The following is a 12245-nucleotide window of genomic DNA, read 5'->3' as shown; positions in this document are numbered from 1 at the left end:
TACCGTCCCCCGGCCCCGGCCCTGGCCCTGGCCCTGGCCCCTACCTCACTCTCCCCTCAATCTTGCTCAATCCAGTTTATCGAGTCCCATCTGTGTACCAAACTTCGTTGATAATTGTGCATTCTTATTATAAACTTATTGCAGTTAAGTTGACTTGTTTTCAAGCCGCTGATTTTTTGTTGCACTCTACTCAAATACTTGCAATATGGTATTGTTTTACGGTGATGCTGATGATGATCCTAACTGTTACGCAGTTGACTTGATGAAGCCTGGAACCACAGTAATAATCCGTAATGCAAAGATTGATATGTTCAAAGGCTCAATGAGATTAGCCGTTGATAAATGGGGTCGCATTGAAGTCACTGAACCTGCAACTTTCACTGTCAAAGAGGACAACAATCTGTCTTTGGTCGAATATGAACTGGTAAATGTTGTTGATGAATGATTCGGGATCATCTTGAGGTACGATTCTTCTTGGGGTTTGGTATACGACTACTTTTGTTGGGGGGTCTGTTTAGTCTTTCTTGTTGATATCGTTTAACTTGAATAGAACTAGTCTATTGTCCTAATTGGTTTCTTTCTAAAAGAATCATCTTTTGAATTCTCACGATTCCTCATCTGTTCATATGGTTGGAGTGGTTTACTTTTACGCGAAAGAAAGATTCAGTATGTTAATAGTAATCCGTAAAAACAATGGTTTGTACTTGTGAATTCTAATCTGAATCACTTATGGAAATTTTCCCAATCTGGGATGAATCTAATATGGTTTTTTATTCAGTTAAGACTTCTTTTAGTCATTTGGTGGTTATTCATTTATATAGTTTAGGGGCCGTTTACCAAACACTTACCGGTAAGCGCTTACCGACAAAATGTAACACTATCATTGACTTATCGGGTAAGATTTTAGTCCACCAAAACGATATCGTATGAAACAATTTACCCGGTAAGCGTTTACCATGGGAAGAGTCATCTCCCCCACTTACCGAGTAAGACTCTTTGTCCTTGTCTCGCTCTTACCAGGTAAGATTCTTGGTTCTTGCCATATTCATCCGGTAAGATACTGTGACTTGGTGTTCACTTACCCGAGTAAGCATTTGGTAAACAGCCTCTTAATTTCATCACACAATTGAAGTAACATGGTCATTATGCCCCTTAAAGGTAGTTGCCTAAGGGGTCATTTACCAAACGCTACTTACCTTATCGTGTAACATTTTTTGCCATCAAAATGGGTTGTTGGTACGCGCTTGGTTTTGATTGGAAAACTTGGGCGAAACTTAAAAACGAAGCGCGTTTACAGTCGGGTCTAGTTATAACAATTACAGGGGCTAACAGGTTATACCAGTTATGGTCCCGATTGTAACGGTTGTCAATTGAAAAAAGTTCGTCCTATTTCTAACGGAAGTGATGGAGTGCAAGGGCTGTATTCTGCTGAAAATGAAAGTTATGGTGAGAAGTGTAAGAGGAAGTCTCCACCTTTATATCAATTCTAATTGAATGTCAACACTAATGAGGTGCACCGAGATGCACCGGATCAATTCCCGTCTAAAACGCAATTCATGGGTGGACATGGGATTAAAAGTTATCAAGAGTTTAAATCTTTTCTTACGCTTTTTGTTCTCAACTCATTTTCTCACACGACCTTGATAAAACACCGATTATATCAAATAGCCAATTCAAAATCAAAGTTCAAAAGTACAACCATACCAAAAAATACACACAAATCAAAACCCAATAATTTTTTTTAAAGAATATAATCTACCTTATTTGAATTTGTTAGTTATGTGGATATGGAGAAGGAAGTGCACATGGTAGAAACAACCAAGCTTCAAACACCTCAAAAGACCGTTTATCAAACACTTACCTGTTAAGTGTTTATCGTTGAATTAACACTATCATTTACTTAACGGGTAAGGTTTCAGTCTAACAAAACGGCATCGTATGCAACAATTTACCTGGCAAGCGCTAACCGTGGTAAGATTCGTCATCCTCGCTTACCGGGTAAGACTCTTGGTCATTGTCTTACTCTTACCGGGTAAGATCGTTGATTCTTACTATATTCATCCGGTAAGGTAATGTGACCTAGTAAATGCATACTCAGGTAAAAGTTTGGTAAACACTTGAGAAAGCCCAAAAACTTCTAGTTAAAGCTTGAAAAATCTGGTCTTAGAAAGCCTGATTGGACCCTTTTCCAAATTCCAACCCTAAAACCGGAGTTTTTTTTGGCTTACAGGTATATGGGCTTGAAAGACCGAGACCCATGCAAGAAAAAACACAAGCCTCGTGCATCTCTCAGTACAAAGCGAACAAGGCTTCAAACAACTTAAAGCTTACCGTAAAATTATTCCAAACTCATCGACAAAAGTTTTAGTTATTTCTTAAATACTTTACGTACTTGTTTATATGCATTTCAAACTTGTACGATAAATAGAATTAGTAAACAAATAGGTTAAATGATCGATTGCTCTTCCGTCAAGGGCATTTAACGGACCCAACTAATGGTGCTAGGACCAGAGACCAAATCCATATGCATTTAACGGTTGAAACCTCGAGCTTATAGCATCCATGTTTATTTCTTAAAAGTAATCCAAATAAAATCGAAAATTTTACTTGTTCAAACATCTTTGATCAATGGGTTCAATTTCAAGAAATCAAAACCGAATAAAACCAGTTTGATTTCCAATTCCATTCAAAACCGAACTAAACTCCTAGTCAAACCACTTGGTAGTCCTGGTTCGTTCCTAGATTTTCACGCGCAACACAACCAAAACCGAAATATCGAAACGACAACAAACGTCGTCATCCACACTTGGACCATTCATGTTTCTGATAACCAATTCATCGAATCCATTAATTGTTCAAGCAACCAAAACTTCAGATTTTTGCAAAAAACACTCAAAGCCGAAGTAGACATCAAGTCTATACATTGTCGGGATTGGCTAACCACGAGCTCTTTCTTGATTCTATGAGATGTCATATCAACCGTTTTTAGCCGATCAAGCAAGTTGTCTACTTAGATTGTGAATTTGTTGCCAAGCTTTTTAGAAAACTGATTGGCTATATAATGGGATTGTGAAAAAGCCCACAACAAAAAACACCACCATTGTGCATACTTCTAATTATGTTAACCAATAACTAACGAAAATCAAACCAAACGAGCCTCGCTATATCCCACCCAAAAATAGGGTCTTGGGAGCCAGATGTACGTACACCTTTCATCATTTTGCTAATTAGCTACATGGAGGCTTAGAATCACAACACATGACATATAATACCCCAACACAATGTAGCAATACCTTTCGGTTTACGTTGGGGGGATAAGTCATTGTACACAATATTGCATTCCTTTTCGGATGACATTCAGTAGTAAAGGAGTTATGGTCACTATACTCAAAACCAAACCATACCAAATGAACCTGGTAAATCGCACACGAAGTAGGGTCTAGACAGACCCTAACTCTATTCTAAGAAGCAAGAGTAGAGAGGTTTTCCATAAAAACCACTGCTTGTGAAAAGGTTACGAGAAAAGGAATTTGCAATCAAATATGGATCAAAAGGGTTCAACCGCAGCTCCATTGAGCATAGAAGACACCACGCCGAGCAAAATAGAAGTATCGATAGTAAGACATGGAACCATCGGTTTCAACAGATATGTGACTCATCTAATCTGATCAGCTACATCTAACAAAACCACCTGGAAAACAATCAAATGGGCATCGAATTATCGTTAGCATTCTGCATTACAGCTATGACCAAGCCTACTTTCCAACATTTGCACAAGGGTGCAGTACATTGACCAGACTGAACAAGAGTGCACAGGTAAGAGTGTAAGGTTTTACGAATTTTAATTTGACATGGGTAGTTTAGTAATTCACAATCTTGTCTCGTCTCCCTAATTTTCCTTCCACATATATTCGTGAGAGTTTAAAAGTGCACTTTTGTCCACTTCCCTGTGCCAGACTAGTGGCGAGTGAAACGTGGTACAACAATATTTGTTTTGTCATGTCCCATTCCATCCCCTGTACCAAACGCACCCTAAGAGAGAACCTGTTACTGTGGCTTAGGGGGTGGCAACATAAACCAATGAACCTAAAATGGTCAACAAATCAAATATTTGGTGGGTTTTTCTGCGGCATGTGACACGATGGCAGATATTATTTATTCTTTTAATCCCGGAAAAGAACTCCAAGGGAGATGTGGGTTTGAACTTTACAAAACTGGGGAAGCTGAAAGCACCAATAACAAGGGTATTGTCATGCATCACTTGAAGCAATAATTAATCTAACTATAAAACCAATGTTGAGTATTCTAACCAGATTCAGAAAGGAAAAATACAGCAGAAAATTACCCTACATAGATCTCGAAGAACACCTTGGAGCTAGGAATCTGCAAAGCGAATAATAAGTTTCAAGAATGTGTGTCAATAAGGGAAGTCAGTAGCCGCTTGGAACAAATCAACTAAAACGAATAACCACCAATAATATGAACAGTATTGTCTTTGCTGAATATCTAGAAATAGAAGCAGAAAATGGTTCACCGTACAGATATCCAAACAGGGCCACACATGCGAAGGAAAAGAAACACATATTTGCAACAGAATATACTGAAATTAATTTACACCAAGTAAATTAAAGCATGATTAACCACTGTGTTGGATTTTGTTAAATATAGAAAGAAAAAAGGACACTAAAATCTAGAGAAGTGATTTTTTTTGTTTACATTTCCATGCCTTGATGAAATTGTTCATTCTTGCAAACTACGAGTCTTTCTCTAACAAAAAGGATGGTTATTTGCAACAAAAACCAAGTACAATGGTTGGCGAAATTAGTCACTTGTATATTATTACATCAAACGTACGATAGAACCTAAGGGTTGGGTTCCAGTGAGAATGAGGGCTATGGTGAGAAGGGTAAGAAGGAATCTCCACCCTTGGATCAATCCTAATTGAAGAGTTCCACTAGATCAACACTAATGAGAAGCACCGGATCAATTCCCTCCTAAAGCGTAATTCATGGGTTGGTTTGAGATTAAAAGTGATCAAGGGTCCAAATCCCTACTTACACTTCTCAGCTTAAGTCCTATTCTCACACGATCCTTTGTCTAGAACCCAAACACAGATCCTGAGGAGGCCCCAAGCCCCCAACCGCAACTCAAAACTCAAGGCATGTTTCCAGTATGCTTTTGAAATAGTTTTGGAGCAAAGCTGACTATTTCCAATTATCATATCAGATGTATTTACACAAGGTGAAATGCATACAACAAAGTGGCTATTTTGCTTCTGTTAGACCCGATATTCATGTCACCTATTCTAGAGGAATAAAAGGCAAGGGTAAATAAGTCCTTAGAATTGTAATGAGTTGTTAGGAAGTTGATTAGCACTAAATGTTGTATAAATAAAGGGATATGCTGATAATAATACACAATTCGATGGGAGAATCATACTACCTCTTGAAAGTTGGGGAAATTTGTTCGAATCTTGAATAAGAGTGCAAAATTGATTGATGATTGCTATTTTTGTCGAGTAAATTTCAACAGCTTCATCTTATCATTACTATTGTTGCCTAATCAGTGTGCATGATCAAAATTCTACCAAACGTTGGCAATCGTAACAAAAAATTGGAGCCAATTCTCACAATCCAACAAAACTACGAGTTAAATACATATGCAGAAGGATTAAGAGTAGATTAAAAGCTTCTCGAATCCATAATGGCCAGCATCTTTTGGAGGCACCAGTTGTGAAATGTTTGTACTTGAATAATTTCATGCTTTTTCTTTTCTTTAGCTTTGGAGGTATGCCCTATGGATTTTGTAGAATAATCTTTATTCAATTCAAATTTCCGTTAAAAAACTGATGCACTATTTTACACGACAAATAGTTTTTAGATATTTTTGTTATTCAATTTCATGATTTCCATGTAAGAACATTTCTTCCATCACATTAAAAATGATATAATCTAGAATAGACTTCCTTTGACAACAACCCAAACAGCCCAACAAGAGAATAAGCCAGGATGCACAAGGTAAACACTATGAAGACACTGTACATTAACTGGAACAAATGAAGTTTAAAAAATATACCATCAATGGTCCAACCACAGCTATAAGGAGCACTTGAAAGCATTGAAGTCAGCAATGCAGATGCAGTGGCTGTGTGGAATGGAAGCATTGATTCCAAAGCAACACAGCTCTTCTCAACCGGTGACCTATTTTTAACAATTTTCACATCCAAGAAAAAAGAAACTTAATTTTCTTTATTCATGTCATCACCAAAAAACCTTCGTTAAGCAATGGAGAAAGTGGGACGTTAATCTTAACTAATACCAAAATACAAACTAACTGACGCATACAAAACATTATTGCATTAAAATCTTTATCTAACATTACAAATCCTTAAGAATTTACAATAATATAACTAGTACATAAGTTTTTTTAAATCACACAGTATGCATCTACTATTCCTTTTACTGTTTCGCTACATATACTTGTAGCAAACATCTATTCACAAAAAGTAGAAACATATCAACACAATAGTGGCTGCAAAGTATTGATGTCAAAAGATAATCATTAGTGCAACGATATAACCGATAAAATGAAGATGTGCCATGAGACCATTAGTGCTGACACATGACTCCATAGTTCACAGCCATCACACTAAGGGGCTGTTTGTTTGGCTCTTAATGGTTACATTAAGAGCCAACCTCTTAATCGGTAAGAGGTCAAGGTTGTTTGGCAAAAAAAATGGCTCTTAATGATTACATTACCCCTCTTAACCATTTTGCATCTAAGGGTTCTCTAAACCATTCAGACTTCTCTTTTTCCATCTTTTGCCCTCTCTCCCAACGTTCCTCACACATCGCTCACAGCCCCTCCCCCCACCCTACGAACGCCGGTCTTCAAATCCCTCCCCCCACACACGATCGCCGGTCTTCAAATCGCTTCCCCCCACCCTACGATCGTCGGTCTTCTTCTTCCAGCAGGTCTCACGTCGCCTTCTTCCAGCGCCGCCTGTCGTCGCCACTCGCCGCCTCACGTCACCGTCTCCGGTCGCCTCCATCCTTTTCCTCGCAAGCTTCAGGTATTTCCGCCCCTACTCTATGATTTTGGTGAACTGTAGTTATCTGGATGGGGTTATTCCGCCCCTACTGCTTCAGGTATACCCCAAGGAAAAGGAAACAACAGATTATTATCAATGTAGTTATCTAGACATGGTTATTAATTTTCCAGGTATGAGTCCATACTTGTCCTTCAGAACCCAACTCATGGGTATCTACTGTCACCCGAAAACAGTCACTTAGATAGGGTCTTCATTGCCATCTCAGAAGGCTTTGGCCTATTATGCAGGAGCATCATACTAGTTGCCATCTCAAAAGGCTTCATGGCAATGTCTCATAGTGTACTAGTAGTTCTCCATAGGTGCTACATTGGCCATCTAATCATATTACATTGCCATCATGTAGGTAGCCAATTGTATACTTTCTCATCACCTTTCGTCATGCATGCCTTAGAAGATGTTATAGGAACCAATATGTACCATGCTCAAAGAATTTTAGCTCAATATTATCATGAAAGCCACTAGACCCTAACAACTCATATTCAAGAATCCATAGAGTAAACAATTATGAGTAGAATCATTCAATTGGTGAAACGAAATGAAACGAACATACGGCTCAAAATAGAGGTGATTAGAAACTTCCTTGAGTTTCTTATCCTAAGATAAGCTTTACTTCTCTTTAGGTCCTTCTAGCAACACAAAACCATTTGTCTCTCATGACCTTAAGCGTCCGTTTGGTTTGACGGAATGTTTTTAAGAGATTTGGACTTCGTAGAAGGATTTGGAATTGGAAGGAATTGAAAGGATTTAAAAGTTTTGGTGTGTTGGGTTTGTAAGATTTGTAGTGGAATTGAATTCCATTATTTATAGATATTTTATTAGAAACAAATTATAAGTAATTATGAAAAATAACTAAATTACCTTTTACTAATTGATTATTACAAAACAAATGTTCTAAACATATTTTAAAACATTTTTACAAACAAATCCTACGAAATCCCATGAAAAACCTAATGGAGGCCCATCAAGGAATGACAAAGAAGACCCATTGAAGCATAAGAATGGCCCAATTACAAGATAAGAGCTAAGAAGACATGCAAGCCATCGCAATTCTAGTATCTGAAATTCAAGCCCTTGGCAATGCAAATGAAGACAATAGATTCATTTTCAAGCTACAAGTTTGTGAATATTCTTGAAGCCCAAAATGCATCAATTAGTGAATATTTCAAAATGATTATGGAGCCAAACAAAGGATTGGAGATGCCCCATCAACCAAAGGCATTTATAGAGCCTTGAACATATGGAAAAAGCCATATTTTTTCTTTTCTTTGGCTCCAAGAAAAAAATCCACCCCAAGCTTGCTTCCTTACCAAGTTTGCTTAAAATTAGGCATATTTTGGAAGATATGGAAGAAATATTCCATATTATAGTTTTCTTTTAATGTTTAGAGTTGTTTCCCTCCTTTTTATTCAAGTTTCCTTTTGTTTGGGAGAACCCTAGTTTCGGAGTCCTATACATTATGGACGAATTTTGACGTTTAATCAACATCAAATCATTAAAAATTTTCATTCTTGAGTTTATTTCTGAGCTATTCTCTCTTGTGGGGTTTTAGTGTTGAGCAAAGTTTGTGGAGTTCTTCGTATTTTTTGGTTCTTAGTTCTTCCCTAACTAAGGGTCAAGAATTCATACCAAGGTTCTTAATCTTTATTCAACGGTTTAAAGGTCAAGGTTGCTTGTTCGATTGTTTTTCAAGTCATTGGGTTGTTATTTTTCTGCGTTTGCTCGATTGAAATCTCGTGGTTCTAAGCTTCATAGCTTATGGGTCATCATGGATTCACATCAATACCAACTACCCCTATGGGATTTCTAAATCCAATGTTTGTGGGATTTCATTGAAATCCCAATATTTCAATTTCGGACGTTCCTTAAAACCAAATGCGGGATTGGAACGGAATTCACTTCCAAATCCTACCAAATCCCATAAACCAAACGGACCCTAAGAACCTTTCATCAACCTTCATGCTTAGTCATCCCTAGCCTTGTATAACAACTTTTATCTTTTTGAAAACAAAGCTTTTATTTATATACATATCTACTTATATGATAGGATGAAACACAAATAAAGCACGTAAATACACAGGTCCTCACAAACCATTTCTACTGAAAGTACATGACCCTTCTAGTGTTCTAAATAATCCACTTAAGGCCGCCTAATCAATCGCCTAGGCGTTAAGCATCCCACCACTTTGATAGGGAACTAACCGTTAAATTAAGCATTTACAAGTAATGAAGTGGGATCAAACAGATTAAAAGCTGGGGTTAATGGGTTTACCTTAAATAAAATCAGGTGAATACCGGTTAAAAAATCAATGCAGTCCAATTCAAAATATATTTTGATCTGAATTATAATTAACTTCTATCTTTTGTATGCAATTACGATATTTCATTACATGCCTAAACGCAAAATGAGCATCTTTGCAATTGTTGCCCTTAATTCATTTTTTTTTTTTGAAAAAGTTGGGGGGGGGGGCCTCTAGGATCAAAATTTCGGATTTTCTTCTAAATTGTTTAATTATGGAATTATGTACATGGAAAAAGATTATGAATATACTCATATGTAGAAGTTTGAAAGACATCATGGCATCATGATCCTTTGTCTCATTTTCCTCCTAATCAACTTGTGTTCATCAATGACTTTTCTCAACTCAGCTGCAATATATCCAATCCATGAGTTTTTAGCTTCAATCTTTATCAAGTTTTAACTTCATACTCTCCGTATCCTTACAAAATCTGATCTCATCGCATATGGAAAAATGAACCACCTAAGCATCAATCAAAGCAGGGAAATTACACGCTTGAAGATCCTTCTCAACCACCCAGCTCCACTTAGGGCTTTTTACAATTGTTCCTCTCTCCATTTGTTATCTCCATTCTAGACAAAGACCCACATTCAGGTCTTCGAAAGTCAAATACAGTTACCATTTAACATGAGTTTTGAACTTAGAATGAAATTTTGTAACATCCCAAGCCCAAAGTAGCAGGCGGACAAAATAACTTCCAGATCAACTTAAAACAATGATGGATATTATTGGTATTACGCAACTTCGGAATTACTAAGAGCTCACAAATCTTATTTTGTATCCATGTGGAAAGGGTAGTCACAACCCCGCTCCACATAAATGAGCTCTCACAAGCTTGTAAATCCCACTTTCCATCGATATGGCACAAGTTGTCACAAAACCCCTCCACTTAAATTCTGGATGTCCTCGTCAAGGCTACCCAACATCCTCTTTGTTCACATATGATATGGGATTTCCCTAAGATGTTATATACACCCCCTTAGGAAGTCATAATGCTCAATGAGATTTACCCCACCATCCTCATAGTACAAGAACGGGTTCTCATATCATTTGTAACACCCTAAGCCCCAAGAAAAATTGACCCAATAACTTCTTAATAAACTTAAAACATGGTGAAAATTATTGATAGCCTACGCAATTACAAGGAGCTCACAGATCTTATTTTCTATCCATATGGATCCCTACATAAACGAGGTCTGAGACTCGTAAATCCCACTTTTGAGTTGTCACAAAATTGCTAGCATATAGCTGCCCTCAAACTTCCTAATAAGCACTTCAAATGTAATAATCGTGGGTAAAGTTTGCAACAAATCCAAGAAATTCTTGCAATTGGAAGTTACTCAGTTTGATATCAAATAATCAAAGTGCAGCTCTTTTGAAAGATGGCTAAGCGAATCATCACCAAGCATCATCAACCATACGTTAAAACCCCAAATTGCAGATAGTTGTTCTAACTTCAACATTATGGCGACAAACAAAGCAAACATAAATAAAATTTGATGCAAAGACGTATTACAATAACCTGAAAATGCGATGAGATAGGGGATTTCGAGCCGGGACGCGGAACGGAGAACGTGCGGCACCCGTGAAACTAGGTTTAGCACCGGCGGAGATTCTAGACGCCGATGACCTAACGCCGGTGGAAGCTGAGCGGAGGACCGACCTACCAGCGAATACCGCTGCCATATAAAAACCTCTTTCTTTCTTTGGTATCTTGCTGGGGGTTTTTGGTTTCGAATGTAATAACCGATTTTGTTCCTTGTGAATTTGGTTTCGAATTTTATTTATTATAAAAAACGTTTGTTCCAGTTTGGTTTGAAGGAATGAAATGGATTTGGAGATTTGTAGTTTAAATCAATTTCAATATCATGTTTGATTTGTTGAATCATTTGGATTTGAAATTCTAGAATTTAATTGAATTTTTTTTTTATTAACCTGGATATCCAACCTGCTATGCGAGTCAACTAATCCCAAGACGACCACTTGTTTTGCAGATAGCCCAGAGTCACCGCATTTGAACCTCCTTATTCCTCATTGGATTTGAACATAGGACATCCTGGTACTTTTGACCTTTGGAGCCAATCTCAAACCAACCAGCCACCACCTTTATGGTTAAACATAGAATTTTGAAATCCTTAGTGAGTGCTCGGGATTTCACGAGAATTAGTAGGATTGTATTCAATAAGGTTTTAAAAAATGTTAAAAACATTTGTTTTGTAATAATTGATTAATAATAATGTAATTTAATTATTTTTATAAATTTTGTAAATTATTTATAAATAATGGAATCCAATTCCATTCCAGTTCCTACAAACCAAACACACCAATGATTGGTGTTCTTGAGCAACGACGTCATTTTGGTGGTTGTGGTGTTCAACGGCGGTGGTGGTCGTTGTTCTTCAGGAACTTCATTAATTAAATTCTCTTCTCAACATTACTCTCATATTCCATTATTAATTTAGGGTTTTAATTTTAGGGTAAAATGTAAGAAGTAGCAATATACTTTTCATTTACTTTTCGTATTATACTTTCAGTTTTTCTTGTTAAAGCAATTTACTTGCAAATTATTATTTGGGAAAAGTTCAAAAAAACCCAATGAACTTTACTATTTGGAATGATTAAGTCCTTGAATAATTTTTTAGAACAAATAAATCCTTAAACATTTTAAAATCTGTTAAATAAGTAATTAGACTCTACAAAACCTATTAAATAGATCCTTATTCCTTAAAATCTTAACCTGCAACCTGAATAGAAGGTAATTTAAATAAATAAAAAAAACTTAAAAAATGTTAGAAGTAAGACTACTGCTCCCTTCTCGTGACTACTCATCTCCCCCT

General features: G+C 36.9%; 2 protein-coding genes across 3 annotated transcripts in view; one reads left to right on the top strand and one right to left on the bottom strand.

The window, feature by feature from the left end:
* LOC112519421 (uncharacterized protein At4g28440-like) overlaps window positions 1-780 on the top strand; it is a 2607-nt gene extending 1827 nt beyond the window's left edge. Inside the window, exon 2 of the mRNA XM_025127530.1 lies at window positions 255-780. Coding sequence (XP_024983298.1) covers window positions 255-445 — 191 coding nt within the window. The 3' untranslated portion in view covers window positions 446-780. The remainder of the gene's footprint in view (window positions 1-254) is intronic.
* A 2384-nt stretch (window positions 781-3164) lies between these two features.
* On the bottom strand, window positions 3165-11123 carry LOC112520369 (protein NUCLEAR FUSION DEFECTIVE 6, chloroplastic/mitochondrial-like). Of its 2 annotated transcripts, none has more exons than XM_025128739.1 (4): window positions 10931-11123; window positions 6076-6200; window positions 4351-4383; window positions 3165-3691 (listed from the first exon to the last, which is right to left on the bottom strand). In XM_025128739.1, exons 1-3 carry the CDS (start codon window positions 11092-11094, stop codon window positions 4376-4378), a joined length of 297 nt encoding a protein of 98 aa, XP_024984507.1. In that variant the 5' UTR covers window positions 11095-11123; the 3' UTR covers window positions 3165-3691; window positions 4351-4375. The 2 variants fall into 2 exon arrangements, with proteins under 2 accessions (XP_024984507.1, XP_024984506.1); XM_025128738.1 differs by having other exon boundaries at window positions 3170-3691; window positions 4346-4383.
* Between the last annotated feature and the right edge of the window lie 1122 nt (window positions 11124-12245).

The sequence above is a fragment of the Cynara cardunculus genome, assembly GCF_001531365.2.
Source record: "Cynara cardunculus var. scolymus isolate 2C chromosome LG 10, CcrdV1, whole genome shotgun sequence".
NCBI classification, from domain to species: Eukaryota; Viridiplantae; Streptophyta; class Magnoliopsida; order Asterales; family Asteraceae; genus Cynara; species Cynara cardunculus.
Note: the sequence above shows the minus strand (reverse complement) of the source record. Positions and strands in the feature narration are given on the sequence as shown.

What these genes read in the sequence shown, in the direction of transcription:
- LOC112520369 (XM_025128739.1), bottom strand. Translation starts at nt 11,094, where the DNA reads ATGGCAGCGGTATTCGCTGGTAGGTCGGTCCTCCGCTCAGCTTCCACC. An exon ending in CTATCTCATCGCATTTTCAG is followed by an intron (nt 6,201 to 10,930) that starts GTTATTGTAATA and finishes TGTTAAAAATAG; the next exon opens with GTCACCGGTTGAGAAGAGCT.